General features: G+C 44.5%; 1 protein-coding gene across 8 annotated transcripts in view; it reads right to left on the reverse strand.

The window, feature by feature from the left end:
* Positions 1 to 13,674, reverse strand: part of DEPDC5 (DEP domain containing 5, GATOR1 subcomplex subunit) — a 121,971-nt gene that overhangs the window by 59,839 nt on the left and 48,458 nt on the right. For 5 of the 8 annotated variants that reach the window (XR_015767028.1, XM_028124664.2, XM_028124662.2 and 2 more), the window contains exons 20-24: positions 13,241 to 13,361; positions 10,742 to 10,962; positions 5,756 to 5,959; positions 3,702 to 3,837; positions 2,604 to 2,701 (exon numbers count right to left, since the gene is read on the reverse strand). Coding sequence is in view for 7 of the 8 variants with exons in the window: in XM_028124664.2 (XP_027980465.1) it covers positions 2,604 to 2,701; positions 3,702 to 3,837; positions 5,756 to 5,959; positions 10,742 to 10,962; positions 13,241 to 13,361 (780 nt within the window). In the remaining variant the exon portion in view is untranslated. The remainder of the gene's footprint in view (positions 1 to 2,603; positions 2,702 to 3,701; positions 3,838 to 5,755; positions 5,960 to 10,741; positions 10,963 to 13,240; positions 13,362 to 13,674) is intronic. The other 3 variants (XM_088019710.1, XM_088019711.1, XM_088019709.1) reach the window with 1 other exon arrangement.

Raw genomic sequence — 13,674 nt, forward strand, 5'->3', positions numbered from 1 at the left:
TGAGCTGATGTCTGCCCGGGAGAATGAGGGTTGAAGGTAAGGGAAAAGCATATTCGGCAGGGGGACTGGTCCATGCAAAGGAAGAAGAGGACGAAGGTCTTCGGAGGAGCCACAAGCAATAGCTGGAGTGTAACAGATGCACACCTCATAACATAGTCAACAATGGCAGCTCTCGTTCGATGAGCACGCCCCATGCACGCCGGGCACCATTCCAAGCACCTTACGTGGATTATCACATTGAATGATACAGATGATGAAAGTGAGACACACAGAGGTTACCTGGCCTGAGGGCCTCACTGCTCATTAGAAGTGGAGTCAGGATTCACATCCAAAGAGTCTACAGCCTGAGTTCTTTCTCCGTGCAGTGATGCGTGGAAGTGGTGGCAAATGAAGACACAAGGCAGGCAAGAGACAGGTAATGACCAGCATTACAGGCCATGAACCACAGGAGGGTTTTATACATGGGGAGGAGTGGCTGATCAGATTTGCATTTGGAACTATCTCCTTGGTGACAGTATGGAAGATGAATCAGAGGGGACAGGAACAGAAGCAGGAAGATCACTTAGAAGGCTGCTATCAGGGCGCCTAGGTGGCTCAGCTGGTTGGGTGACTGCCTTCGGCCCAGGTCATGATCCTGGGGTCCTGGGATCAAGTCCCGCATCGGGCTCCCTGCTCAGCGGGGAGTCTGCTTCTCCCTCTGACCCTCTTCGCTCTCGTGCTCTCTATCTCTCATTCTCTCTCTCTCAAATAAATAAAATCTTTAAAAAAAAAAAGAAGGCTGCTATCACAATCCTGGGCAGAAATGACAGGGATCTAAAATAAAGCTGTGGCAGTTGAGAATGGAGGGGAGGGGCCAGAGTCAGAAGCAAGAGGGAACAGAAGAGGGAGAGGGGGTGGGGGAACCACAAGACATCAGGAGTCATCCAAGCAGAGAGGCCCATCAGATGCATGGATCTATGGCGCAAGCATGATGGTGTCATTAGAGAATTTTCCACAACCATCCCCAAATAAGGATTCTTTGAAACTTCCTTTTTTCCTCAAAGTAGATTTCAAAATTCCAAAGCCTCATCTTCTGAGGAATCATCTGATCTACTTTAGGTATCCCAGGTCCAGAACCACTCCAGGACGAGTCAGGGTAAATACTGGTGCTATTACCACTGGAACCCAGAATCCCCCTGCTTCAGGTCACCAGTAAAACTTGTTCAAACTGTAGTCTTGTGAGCCCCAGAGCAGCCCTCCTTGGTACAACCCACCCCAAACAGCCTGGGAAGTTCAAAGTCTGGGTTCCTATAAAATGGCCCCTTGGTTTATTAGCAAAATGGAAAGGTTGCTTTTATGATATTCTGAAGGCACTTTACAGGAGTCTGGCAGCCAAGTGACATTTTCAGAACCCTGAGTGCAGTCATTAAAAGTTATCTTATCCCTAAATTGTTATTCAATTCATTTTCTCATTTAAAGAGAAAGAATAAAAGAAACAGAGAAAAGAAAGGAAGGAGGAAAGAAATGAATCAATTATAATCCTCTAGGCATTTATTTACTACCAACTGCTTTTCAAGACTTGACCACAAACCTTTAGAAATACTGTTGGATGAAGCAATCAACGAATGAAAGAACTCTTCATTAACCACTCTCGTACAACTTCACTTTCACTACACCTTCTACTAAAACTTAGCTTAAAGTTTTAGAAATGCAAGTTAGTTATAGAAAACTAAGAGCAGCCCCATTTCCACCCTGCCCCACCCCCCAAGTTTTAATGTTTTTCACACTCATGTTGAACAACAGCTGTCCTTTGAGGCTTTCCAAAATCTGCCCTTACCCATCCCAACTCCTGCTCTCCTACATCCTAAAGGTACTCTGAACAGTGTGGTCAAAGTGAGGAACAGCAGTCTTGAGTCAGGACACCTGGCCAAGGGCTTGAGAGATTCATGTAATATCTCTACACCTCTGGGCATTAAATTGCCTCATGTGCAAATTATATTTAATAGCATATGCCCTCTTAGAAGAATTGCATGACAGGGTAGATATACAAGTGCTTCCAGAAAGCATATAACTTGTGTTAGTAAAAGTTCATACTCTCCCCAACTCCACCTAGAATCCTCACCTGCTAACTCTCTAGGTGAACAAATTCTGTGCCTTCAAGTCTGAGGTGCATGCCCACTTCTCAAAGCAATGATGCCACCCTTCTCTTTTCTGATCTCACAACTGGAACCACACTGTTCCCCTCTGAGCCTCTCCTGATTGTTTTTATGCTGCTGGGTAAGCCCCCTACTCACAGATCTGGAAGCTTCTCCAGAGCAGAGTCCACTCCTGCTGTCTCTGGCGTTAGCCTCCAAACTAAGCTCATAAGGGGCCCTTGGTCACGACTCACTGACAGGTCAACGATGAATGCGGTTTAACCAATGTGTTCTCGGCTAAAAACGTAATGTGCAGCCCATTTATAATTCCATGCATTATACAGCACCACTTCTAAATAGGTCACCCAAAATTGTGGCTGAAATGATCTCAAAATAGACTTGGCCTTGCTTCTCTGGCCCCCATGTCTTTTCTAGATGTGAGCCTGCCACTCTAAGCATCCCAACTCTGTTACCTCTTGGATTGGTTACCTGCACCACTGTTGCTAAGCAGGCTGAGAGAAAGCTCTTCTGTTCCACTGAAGTTCAAGAAGGACATGCTGTCACCAGGCTGGCGGGAAGTGCTGTGCCTGCAGAGAACAGAGCCCAGCCACCTGGCTTAATGCAGGTCATTACCTCTTTCATCCTGCTCACCCTGTATCCCAGGAGTTTTCATCAAAACAGCCCTGCATATCTGGCCACACAGGCTGGCAACAACTGGGAGCCATAGCAGAGGCTACCAGGCTGCCGTGCTCGGTATGTGGGCCAGCTTTGGCCTCCTGTGGCCTGCTTATCCTGCCCTGGCCCCCTAAAAACTGCTCTCCCACTGACATACTGGGCGGCCCGCCCTTTCCTGTCCTCAGCTTCTCCGTGCTCACATGGACAGGAGGATATGAGGTGAGTGAATAGAGGTACCAAGTTAAGCTGATAAAGAGGGTCACGCCCTGCCCATATCCCATCCAACCCATAGCATGTCGAGGTGATTGAAAAAGGGGCCAAAGACTGCCCTTTGCCAAGTTGTTTCCTAAAGCATCACAGGAACAGTGAGGCCAGCTGTCACCCCAACTCATGTTTGTCAAGGCTTAAATGACTTTCTTCCTGCACTCACTCTCTTGGATGCCTTGTGACGCATTCAGAACTCGGGTTCAAAGAGTTGTTTCTATAAACGCAGACCTTGATTTCCATTGCTTTTAGCATAAGAAACTTCTAAACTCAACAGTGGAATTTCTCAGTGACCAAAATGACAAAAGTCACAGACTGCCCGAAACATGCAGCGTGAACCACCTATCTCAGCACTCGTTCTCACCCTTGGCTGAGGTTTAGACAAAACTCATGTTTGAGGTTTACAAAGTGTGCTTTGAATGGAAGCTACAGCAGGGCCTGGGTAACATGTGTGGCAACAGTGTCAGGCTGTTTGCTTTGCATCTGAACCCGTGAAAGGAACGGCACTGACAAAGGAAGGGCTTGATCTCATCCCGTCCCTTCAAGTCTTAGAAACATAACATTTTGTCATCAGACTGTGTTCTGCCATGGTCCTGGGTGCCGGGGAGTTTTTCAAGGGACCTTCTGGAGCCCTACACATATCCTCACCTTCCAGCAGCTTCATGATATGCTAATTCCAGTAGCTCTGCAGAGGAGTGAGTTGGGTCCCTCTGCCAGCTGCCCTGCAGCTCCGCCATATTCTGTCGGGTCTGGTGATGGATCTGGATGGCCTCTCCGGATGGTCCTACCCAGACAAAGATCCACTGAGCATCATTCCCACCCAAGAGCTAGTGCTTTGTACTTAGCTTTACTCTTCCTTCTTTCCAGCTGCTGGGACATGGGTGCTGGGAGAGATCGACAGGAGAGCACACCAAGGGGAACATCACACACATGACCCTCCAGCTTCCCAAAAGGACATCTCCTCTTCTGAGCAGGACTCATCCTCCTGTGGGGCCTCACATTTGTCACCCTGTTCAGCCTAAGAATACGTTAGGAGCCTCTGTCTCATGCATGTCAAGCTGAGACGCTGGGGAGAAACACTGACATAGAGGAGTAGAGGGCCCCTCCCAGGAGGGCTAACAAACTAAACGACAAGGAACACACAAGTGAAACGCCAATGACTTTGTTAATATACGAGATGGTGACAATGGTGACTCTAAGCAGCAGAGGATGAGCAAGTGCAGAAAAGACATCGGGTGGGCGGGGGAGAAATCACCATTAGTGAAATCTACCAAAAAAAAAATGCTTCCTGGGGAAGGAGAAGCTTCCGAGGTGAGTGTTCAGCAAGGTTAGCAAGAACTGAAGGAGAGGGTACCTGGGTAGAAGAAACAATGTGTGCGAAATCCCAAATGTGGAGGAGGCAAAAGACAAGCAGGAGACCACCAGATGAGCTCGGGGAAGAACATCTGAGGATAGGAGCGAGGAGATGCCAAGTTGAGGAACTGGGCAAAGGATGGCCTCAGCTATGAGCAGGCGAGGTGGGCAGGAGGAGGAAACAGAGGAAGTGGGGCCAGACAGTCGTGTTTTAGTAAAGTGTGCCTGACGATTGGGAGCAAGAGCTGGAGGTCACACAAGAAACATCAACAGTTCTCGTTAAAGAATTCAAAGGGAACCTGTGGGGATAACAACATAGGGAAAGAGACATTGGAAAGAAACAAATCATGTGACTGATTATGGCAGGGAGAACGGGGGCAAAGAGGAGTTTAGGAGTGACCCCCCCCATTACAGCCCAAACAACCAGATTCATTTCTCACTTATTTAACTTTTAACCCTAAAAGCAAGTGGGAAAGGAAGTAACTAGACATGCACAGGCATTCAGCAGGATTGCTTCCATGAAAAAACCCTGGAGTTTAATGCATCTGTTCCTTCCCAGCCCAGTCAGAGCCCATTAAGCTGAAGTTTAATTTTAGCCACAGCTTTATAAAACCCTACTGTCATCATCTGTAGGAGAGAACACAGATCAAAAAGGATGGGCTAGGAAAAACAGTGAATTTGAAGAAAAAAAATTTTTTTAAGTTTTGATTGCTTTTGAACTTTATTTAAATGGAATCATACAGAATGTACTTTTTTTTATGTCGGGCTTCTTTCATTATGTTTGTAAATTTAAACATAGGTTTGGATGTGGTTGTAGTTCATTTTTATTTCTGTATAGCATCTCATTATAAAAAATAGAACCCACTTATTTTATCCTGTTTTTTTTAATTTATTTGAACTAAAAAAAAATGGTTTACCCATTTCTCAAAAACTGTTTTTTTTTTCAGTTGTCAGAGAACCCTGAGAGAACACAGAGTAACATAACTTCTGTGTAACCAAGACAATAGTATCACTACCAGAGAGAGCTAGGAGAGGAAGGAATGAACAAGAATGAAGGGCATTAGTCTTAAGAAAGCAGGTGACAAAGTACAGTCCTTTCCAAACAAAAATGAGAAGCCCTTAGGTTTACACTGCTTGGTAGTTACAAAGCCCTTTCCAAGTGTGTCCTCAAGAATCCTCACAAGAACCCCTGGGGTGGGCAGAATGGCCATGCTTATCCCCATCTCATGAGTAGGGCACTGGAGGTGTAGAGAAGTTGAGATACTTGACCAAGGCCACATGGTTGGTTAGTGACAAGGACCAGGACTAGCAACTCCCAGCCCAGGCTCTTTCCTGAGCAACCAACTTACCCACAGGAAAAGTGTGCATCCAGCGCCTTCTGTTGGATGTGAGCTTCATGGGCATTCGTGAGGGGGCAAAAGGGTTAATCAGTGCCCGCTGGGGTGTGTATCCCCCAGGTCGAACATGCAGCATGGACTCCGCACTGCCTACATGGAACCTCCCCGGAGCGCTGGAGTCTCGCTGTGGTGGCTCCATCATGTTCTCCAGGACATCTGTCAGTTATTGTGGAGGCACAAAGAGAAAGCACAGAGCCACGTTGAAACCAGGAATGGGTAGGCATCAGCCAAGCTGACCAGAATCTTGGACATCACACATGTTAGGGAGTGAGAGAAATGAGTAAAATCATTTACCAAACTATAATGAATTGCAACATTTGATTTACTTTTTAAATACTTGAGAGAGGGGCACCTGGGTGGCTCAGTCAGTTAAGCATCTGACTCTTGATTTCAGCTCAGGTCATGACCTCAGGGTCCTGAGATCAAACCCTGTGTGGGGCTCAGTGCCGGGGGTGGAGCCTGCTTGGGATTCTCTCTCCCTCTCCCCTTCCCATTCCCCCATTTTTTCTAAATAAATAAATAAATACTTGGGAGAAGGGGGTTCCTAAATTACTGGTTCCTAAATTACTGGCCCAATGAAGCCACCCCAAAACTGGATAGGGAGGACCACACATCGCCTGGAGACCTTACACTTGGAGCTCAATGCAATGACTTGAGTTGTTTCCCTGGGAGATAGGGTGAGTATATTCTATATGTGGAAGGAACAGTAAAAATAGATATGTGGTGCCTAGAAGGGCAGACCCTGGCAGAGATAGCCAATGTGTAGGCACACGAGACTACAGCCCCTTTTTGCTGGGGCTAAATAACTTCATTCCACCTCTTGCACTGTTGGTGGGAAAGCAAACTGGTGCAGCCACTGTGGAGAAGAGTACGGAGGTTCCTCAAAAAATTAAAAATAGAATTACCCTATGATGTAGTAATCACACTACCAGGTATTTACCCAAAGAATACAAAAACACTAAATCAAAGGGATACATGCACCCCTGTGTTTATAGGAGGATTACTTACAATAGCCAAATTATGGAAGCAGCCCAAGCATCCAGCAATAGATGAATGGAAAAAGATGTGGTATATACATACAATGGCATATTATTCAGCCATGAAAACGAATGAATCTTGCCATATGCAACAACATGGATGGAGCTAGAGAATATTACACTCAGCAAAATAAGTCAGTCAGAGAAACACAAATACCATATGATTTCACTCATATGTGGAATTAAAGAAACAAAACAAATGAGCAAAGGAGAAAGAGAAAGAGAGACAAACCAAGAAACAGACTCTTAACTATAGAGAATAAATTGATAGTTACCAGAGGGGAGGTGGGGGGGTGGGGAATGGGGATTAAGGAGTGCACTTGTGATGAGCAATGGGTGATGTATGAAATTATTGAATCACTATATTGGATACCTGAAACTAATATAACACTGTATGTTAACTACACTGGAAATAATAAAATGAAATAAAATAAAATAAAATAAAATAAATTCGTTCCAGCCAACAGAACACAGAAGTGCCATGCTCCAGTTGAAGGCCTGGACCACAAATATCTCCACTCATGATATCCATTCTCTTTCCCCTACTGTGCCAACTTTGAAGACCAGTGCTAATGATCATGGCACCCCAGGATAGAAGGAGCCTGGGGCCCTAATGACTGGGTGGATCAGAACCCCCTCCCACTGATTCAGTCACCTGGAAATAAGTAAGCAATCAAATGCCACTGTGTTAAAAAAAAAAAAAAAAAAAAAACTCTTGGGAGAAAAGATTGAAGAAATGGATGCATCCAGTGTTGACTAGGCAAGGAGGTGACATGATATTTGGACTCAATCTGTCCCCCATCCAATGGCAGACAGGTCCCTATTAAAGAGATGGAGGCCACAGGCTACATAACCTAAGTGGATCAGAGAGCTAAAACCCACAACCAGCTCCCCTGGTGTGCATCCCATGTTCACTAAGCAATCACCCATGTTAAAACGTGGGCCCAACAGATGCAAATTCCGTGGCACCAAGGAATCTGTCTTGTCCACCAATATTTAGCCAATGTTTACCAAAGAACGTGGTATATAGCAATAGTTAATTCCTCAAAGCTGATCTGCATGCAAGAGAACAGTCAGATCTCCATGAAAGCTATATTTTTCACTGTTAATGAATTGATGTTCCGGTTTACCAAATAAAAAAGAATATGGTCTAGTTATTATTAAAATAAAAGGAGAAAACCCAATTAAAAGAAAAGTTCATGCTTTGAAAAGGATGAGAAATAGGACTAAGGAATAAAGTGGGTCAAAAATACGTGTAGAGGAAAGGGGAAATGTTTTCTATGTTACATTGGGTAGGTAAATAGATAAGACCCCCTAAACATAGCAGAGAAACAGTAAACTAAGGGCCTATAGATTATACTGCCTTACAATATCCCAGTGAATCGCTTTTTAGCTTTTTCAATAAACTCCCAAATATCACTAAAGGACATTGAAATCAATTCTACTATTCAGATAATTTTTAAGAAAACTATTTTCCAAAGCTACAATGTTATTTCCTCAGAGATCTGGCTTTTAGAGTAACAGGGGTTTTGAAAGAATTAACGTTTAGTTTAATTTAGCTTTTGTTACAGACCCTACTAAGAATCTTTTCAGCAGTAACAATGAATCATGGAACACTACATCAAGAACTAATGTAATGTATGGTGATTAACATAACAATAAAAATTTAAAAAAAAAAGAATCTTTTCAGCAAAATGGGAGTAACTGTCAAGCAAACTTAGAAATTTCCAGAAAGTGGGAAAAAGCTAACCTAGAAAATTTCAAATGTATTAAAATTCCTTTGAATGCTAAAACCAATTAATGTAGGTGACACAGGTTATATACTATAGTCATGTAATTAAATATCTGCTCCTTTCACTTTCAGCATTTCCTTTTTATTCTTTGAGTCAGTTAAAAAACAAATGAACTTTATTCTGTGGTCAAAAATTTGCCTAGGCCTTGGGCACAGTGTATATGGTGCTGGAGCTGATGCCTTCCTCTTCAATGTCCTGGGGCATAGAAAACACTCCTCACCCTTCAGCAATCCTTCCAGGAGGGCAAAAGGGGGCAGCCATGTGTACATAACATTCCTAAGTCAGTGATCAAAAGTCAGAAGGGCTATGCTTCCATTTATAGAACATCCTTGAAATTAAAATTATAGACAAAGAGAATGATTACTGAGAACATATGGCTATAAAGGGGTAGCACAGAGCCTTGCAGTGATGGAATAGTTTGGTATCTTAATTATGATGATAATCATAAATAAATAAAGCTACACATGTAGTAAAACTGCACAGGGGGCACCTGGCTGGCTTAGTTGGTAGAGCATATGACTCTTGATCTCAGAGTCATTAGTTCAAGACCCATGTTGGGCATAGTACTTACTTAGAAAAACAAAAACAAAAAACAAAAACAAATGGCATAGAAATACACATGCACAAATGAGCACATGTTAAGCTGGTGAAATCTGAATAAGCTCTGTGGCTTGTACCAATGTCAGTTTCCTGGGTTTGATGTTGTCTATAGTTACACAACATGTTGCCATGGGGGAAAATGAACGAAAGGTACATAGGACCTCCCTGTGGGGGGGGGTAGGGGGTGTGTGTAATTTGCAATTTTCCATGAATCCATAATTATTTCAAAATAAAGGTTTTTTTTTTCAATTTTATTTACTTATTCATAAGAGACAGAGGCAGAGGGAGAAGCAGGCTCCCCGCTGAGCAGGGAGCCCAATGCGGGACTCGATCCCAGGACTCTGGGATCATGACCTGAGCGGAAGGCAGATGCTTAACCATCTGAGCCACCCAGGCACCCTCAAAATAAAAAGTTTTGTAAGAAGTCAGGAGGGGCCTGTAGACTCCAGCTGCAGGTGCTATTGGATGGCAGGAGAAGATACAGAGAAACAGCACCTGTGCTCCTTAGTGCAAGCCAGGTTAGCAGGTAACTGCGAGGAGAAATCTTTTTTTTTTTTTAAGTTTTTATTTATTTATTTGAGAGAGAGTGAGAGAGCCCAAGAGAGGATAGGGTCAGAGGGAGAAGCAGACCCCCCGCTGAGCGGGGAGCCCAATGCGGGACTCGATCCCGGGACTCCAGGATCATGACCTGAGCCGAAGGCAGTTGCTTAACCAACTGAGCCACCCAGGTGCCCCTGCGAGGAGAAATCTTAAAGCAGACTATGGGGCCAAGGCTGTTTTAAGGATGGCACAAATGGCAATGATAAGTAAACAGGGGCACCTGGGTGGCTTAGTCAGTTAGGCATCTGCCTTCAGCTCAGGCCATGATCTCAGGGTCCTGGGATTGAGCTCCATGTTGGCCGCCCTGCTCAGCAGTGAGTCTGCTTCGCCCTCTGCCTCTGTGCGCTCTCTCTTTCTCTCTCTCTCTCTCGTTCTCTCTCAAGTAAATAAAATCTTTAAAAAAATAATTTTTTTTACATTTTTATTTTTTATTTATTTATTTTTTATTTGACACAGAGAGACACAGCGAGAGCAGGAACACAAGCAGGGGGAGTAGGAGAGGGAGAAGCAGGTTTCCTGCTGAGTGGGGAGCCCGATGTGGGACTCGATCCCAGGACCCTGGGATCATGACCTGAGCCGAAGGCAGACGCTTAACGACTGAACCACCTAGGCGCCCAATGTTTTTACATTTTTAAAAAAGGAAATAAGCAAACACCTTTGACTTGAGGCCTAAGAAAAGCTCTACATTAACATAAAGAACGGTATACAGTTACAGTGAAGGGGGAAAAGGTGTTAGAGCACATACATACAGCTCAGGTGACTTAAACTCATCACACTGGCATGGAAATAATTAAGATGTAGGAGTTACACCCCACACCTGGTCACATCCCATCCCCCCCGATCCCCTGCTACAGGAAGGGAGCTGTCCCCATCTGTCCCCAGCTGTGCCTGTGCTTCAGCTCTCTGACCTCGAGTGCTGGTGTAGCCCAAGGAGCTGCTGACTTCATACTGGTGCAGGTGGGGGTGTGGGATCATCAGGATGTTGGCACTCCTGCCCAGGGAGCTGTCATCAGAAGCCTGGCTCCTCACTTCCTCGGTGGGCAATGCGCGGCTGGGCAGGGAAGGGCTGGATGAGACGTCACAGGAGCTGGCGCTCTTTCGATTGTGACTCTCCCGCTCTCGCACAGACCTGACAAGTGAGAGACCATGAGTTACCAGCAAGCAAGTGATGCTGCCCCACCTAGAACTAAAGCACCCAAACCTGTCGCCGGCCCAAGCCACTTGGGAAACCAATAGCAAAAATCCCCAATGTGATCTATGAGTGGGAAATAATGTAGGAGGTATTCTGCCTTGACCAGCTTGAGACGTTGTGTAAGAACTGACCGTTTTCAAATGGCCCAAGTCCTGGGGTCATAGCTGTAAAGCCGTGACTGCTCCAGTCCGGCCCTACTTGATCCCCACCGATCCATCTCGTATCACTGAAAACGGGGCAACTAAGCAGGATATGATATGATGCAAGAGAAAGCACACAGTGCCACCTCAAGAGTCTTCCTGCACAAAAAAAATTGAGCCTAAATCTAATCAAGCCTCTGGAGGTAATTGCTAGTTTATAGGAAATCCAGAGAAGAGAGGACAAGTTAAACATCGTAACACAACAATCAGCCAAATGAAGAAAGCAACACAACAGTTACAGAAAAAAGACAATCCAAACAAATGCAATGTCTGCATCTTCTTTAGATCCCAATTCAAACCAACCAACTGTAAAAACACATTTTTGAAACAGTTGGGAAATCTGAATATAGACTGGCTATTAGAAGATATTAAAGAATTAGTGTTAATTTTGGTACTTGTGATTATTTATTCTTATCTGTTAGACATACACTATGGTATTTACAGGTTTAAAAAAAGGTTTTGTTTTAGAATACTCAAGCAAAAAGTAAAATGTGGGGAAAGTAATGAAATGAGTCTGACAAGACACTGATCACTCTTCACTATACTACTCTATTTGAGCATGTTCAAACATTTCCCTAATAAAGCTTTAAAAAACAGTATACCCGTATTAAAACATAAAACTCCCTAAGGGGGAAAACTCTGGAAGCAGTAGGAGGAAGGATCAAAAGGGGAGAAGCCCAATGGGGAGACAAAAATTCAGAATGGAAAAGTTAGCACCTATAGATAGGGCTTTCCTTCTGGCATCAGAGCTGTTCTCTTTCTGCCTGGAAAGATTTTGTCTTAAGTCAGAGCTTAAACAACCTGAAAACGGATCCCCTGGGCTGACCATATGTACACTATTGCAACAGTAAATATTTGGACCCAGTGTATGCGCAGTCCTGTGCAGGCGACAGAGCACCAATTAAAACATGGTCTGCTCCCTCAGGGAGCACATAACCCAAGTCTCTGAAATACCAGATCTTGCCACCTTTGATTAGAAAAAAGAAAACCAAGGATCTTGGACCATGAAAGCATTTTTAAATACTCCAAAGGAGGGGGGCCTGGGTGGCTCAGTCGCTAGGCGTCTGCCTTCGGCTCAGGTCATGATCCCAGGGTCCTGGGATCGGGCCCCGCATCGGGCTCCCTGTTCCGCGGGAGGCCTGCTTCTCCCTCTCCCGCTCCCCCTGCTTGTGTTCCCTCTCTCGCTGTGTCTCTCTCTGTCAACTAAATAAAAATCTCAAAAAAAAAAAAAAATACTGCACAGGAAAGCACTACCGAGCCCCTAGGCAGCATCTATGTGTGGGACAGCCGTAGTTAACGGCACTAAATGTTCTCAACATTCAGGAAATGTTTTGTCTGAGCTCTAAGTGTTTTCATCTTAGGATGGGATGAGGAAAAAGGACAGGAGACAATCATGTAGCCACTATAAACTCATTGATCAGTGTGAAGGGATGCATATTCTTCCAGTCATTGTGTTTAAATAAACTTGCATGTTTAAGAGATCTGGAAAAGGGACTCATGGTATTTGGTCCACTGGTGGGGGAGGGAAGCCCTGGGGTAGGGGTGGGTTTTTTACATAATAGTCAGAAATGAATATATCGGTAAATCTAACTACATCACAGTTAAAGACTATCATATGACCAAATACCATGGAGCAAATTTAAAAAGCAATTAAAGAAAGGTCTCTTGCCTTCTGGGAATAAAAAACCCAAAAAAAACTGTGGACCATAGGATCTATACATATTACGGGCAGCCCAGTGAGAAGAAGATTCTAGAACCTGTGAATTATTTCTCTTGGTTAAAAAAAGCAGAACACTCTCTTTATCTGGGGAAGATACTTCCTAGAAATACAGCTAACAAAATGGGTGGGCCAGAAAACCTGGAAACAGAATCCCCAATGATCTACATGGGATAGCTTCCACTGGCTAATTTTAATTTTAAACATTTTCAGGGTTGCTCTCATGAAGGTCCCTACAGGCCCTCAGGTTTTCCCAAGCAATTTTTATATACACCCCAAAGTGAATCTGGCAAAAAACCTGCAGGTGGCGAGGCGCTGAGCCCGGGATGGGCCTGGCAGCCTGAACACTTGGGCGTCGTAGGCATCATAATCTACTTGGATGGGAAGGGCATTCTCAGATTCTTTTGGAGTCCCAAGAGCTGAAATGCATAAATCACATGAATTGTCATTAAAACACATTTCAATCAGATGTCTTCAGAAGGCCTTCATCAAAATCTGCAAGGCACAGATGATCACCATCATGTCCCCCTGAGAAAAGTGGGGGTTGTTGAAATTAAATGACTTACATGTCAAAGTGACAGAGAAAATAACATTAGCACTACAGCACCTGGGTGGCTCAGTCAGTTAAGCATCCGACTCTCGATTTTGGCTCAGGTCATGATCTCACAGTTGTGAGATCGAGCTCCACATCAGGCTTCGCACTCAGACTCTACTTTAGAGTCTCTCTCTCTC

This window comes from Eumetopias jubatus, unplaced genomic scaffold, assembly GCF_037043125.1.
Source record: "Eumetopias jubatus isolate StellerSeaLion01/CBP00866 unplaced genomic scaffold, mEumJub1_p1.0 scaffold_16, whole genome shotgun sequence".
NCBI lineage: Eukaryota > Metazoa > Chordata > Mammalia > Carnivora > Otariidae > Eumetopias > Eumetopias jubatus.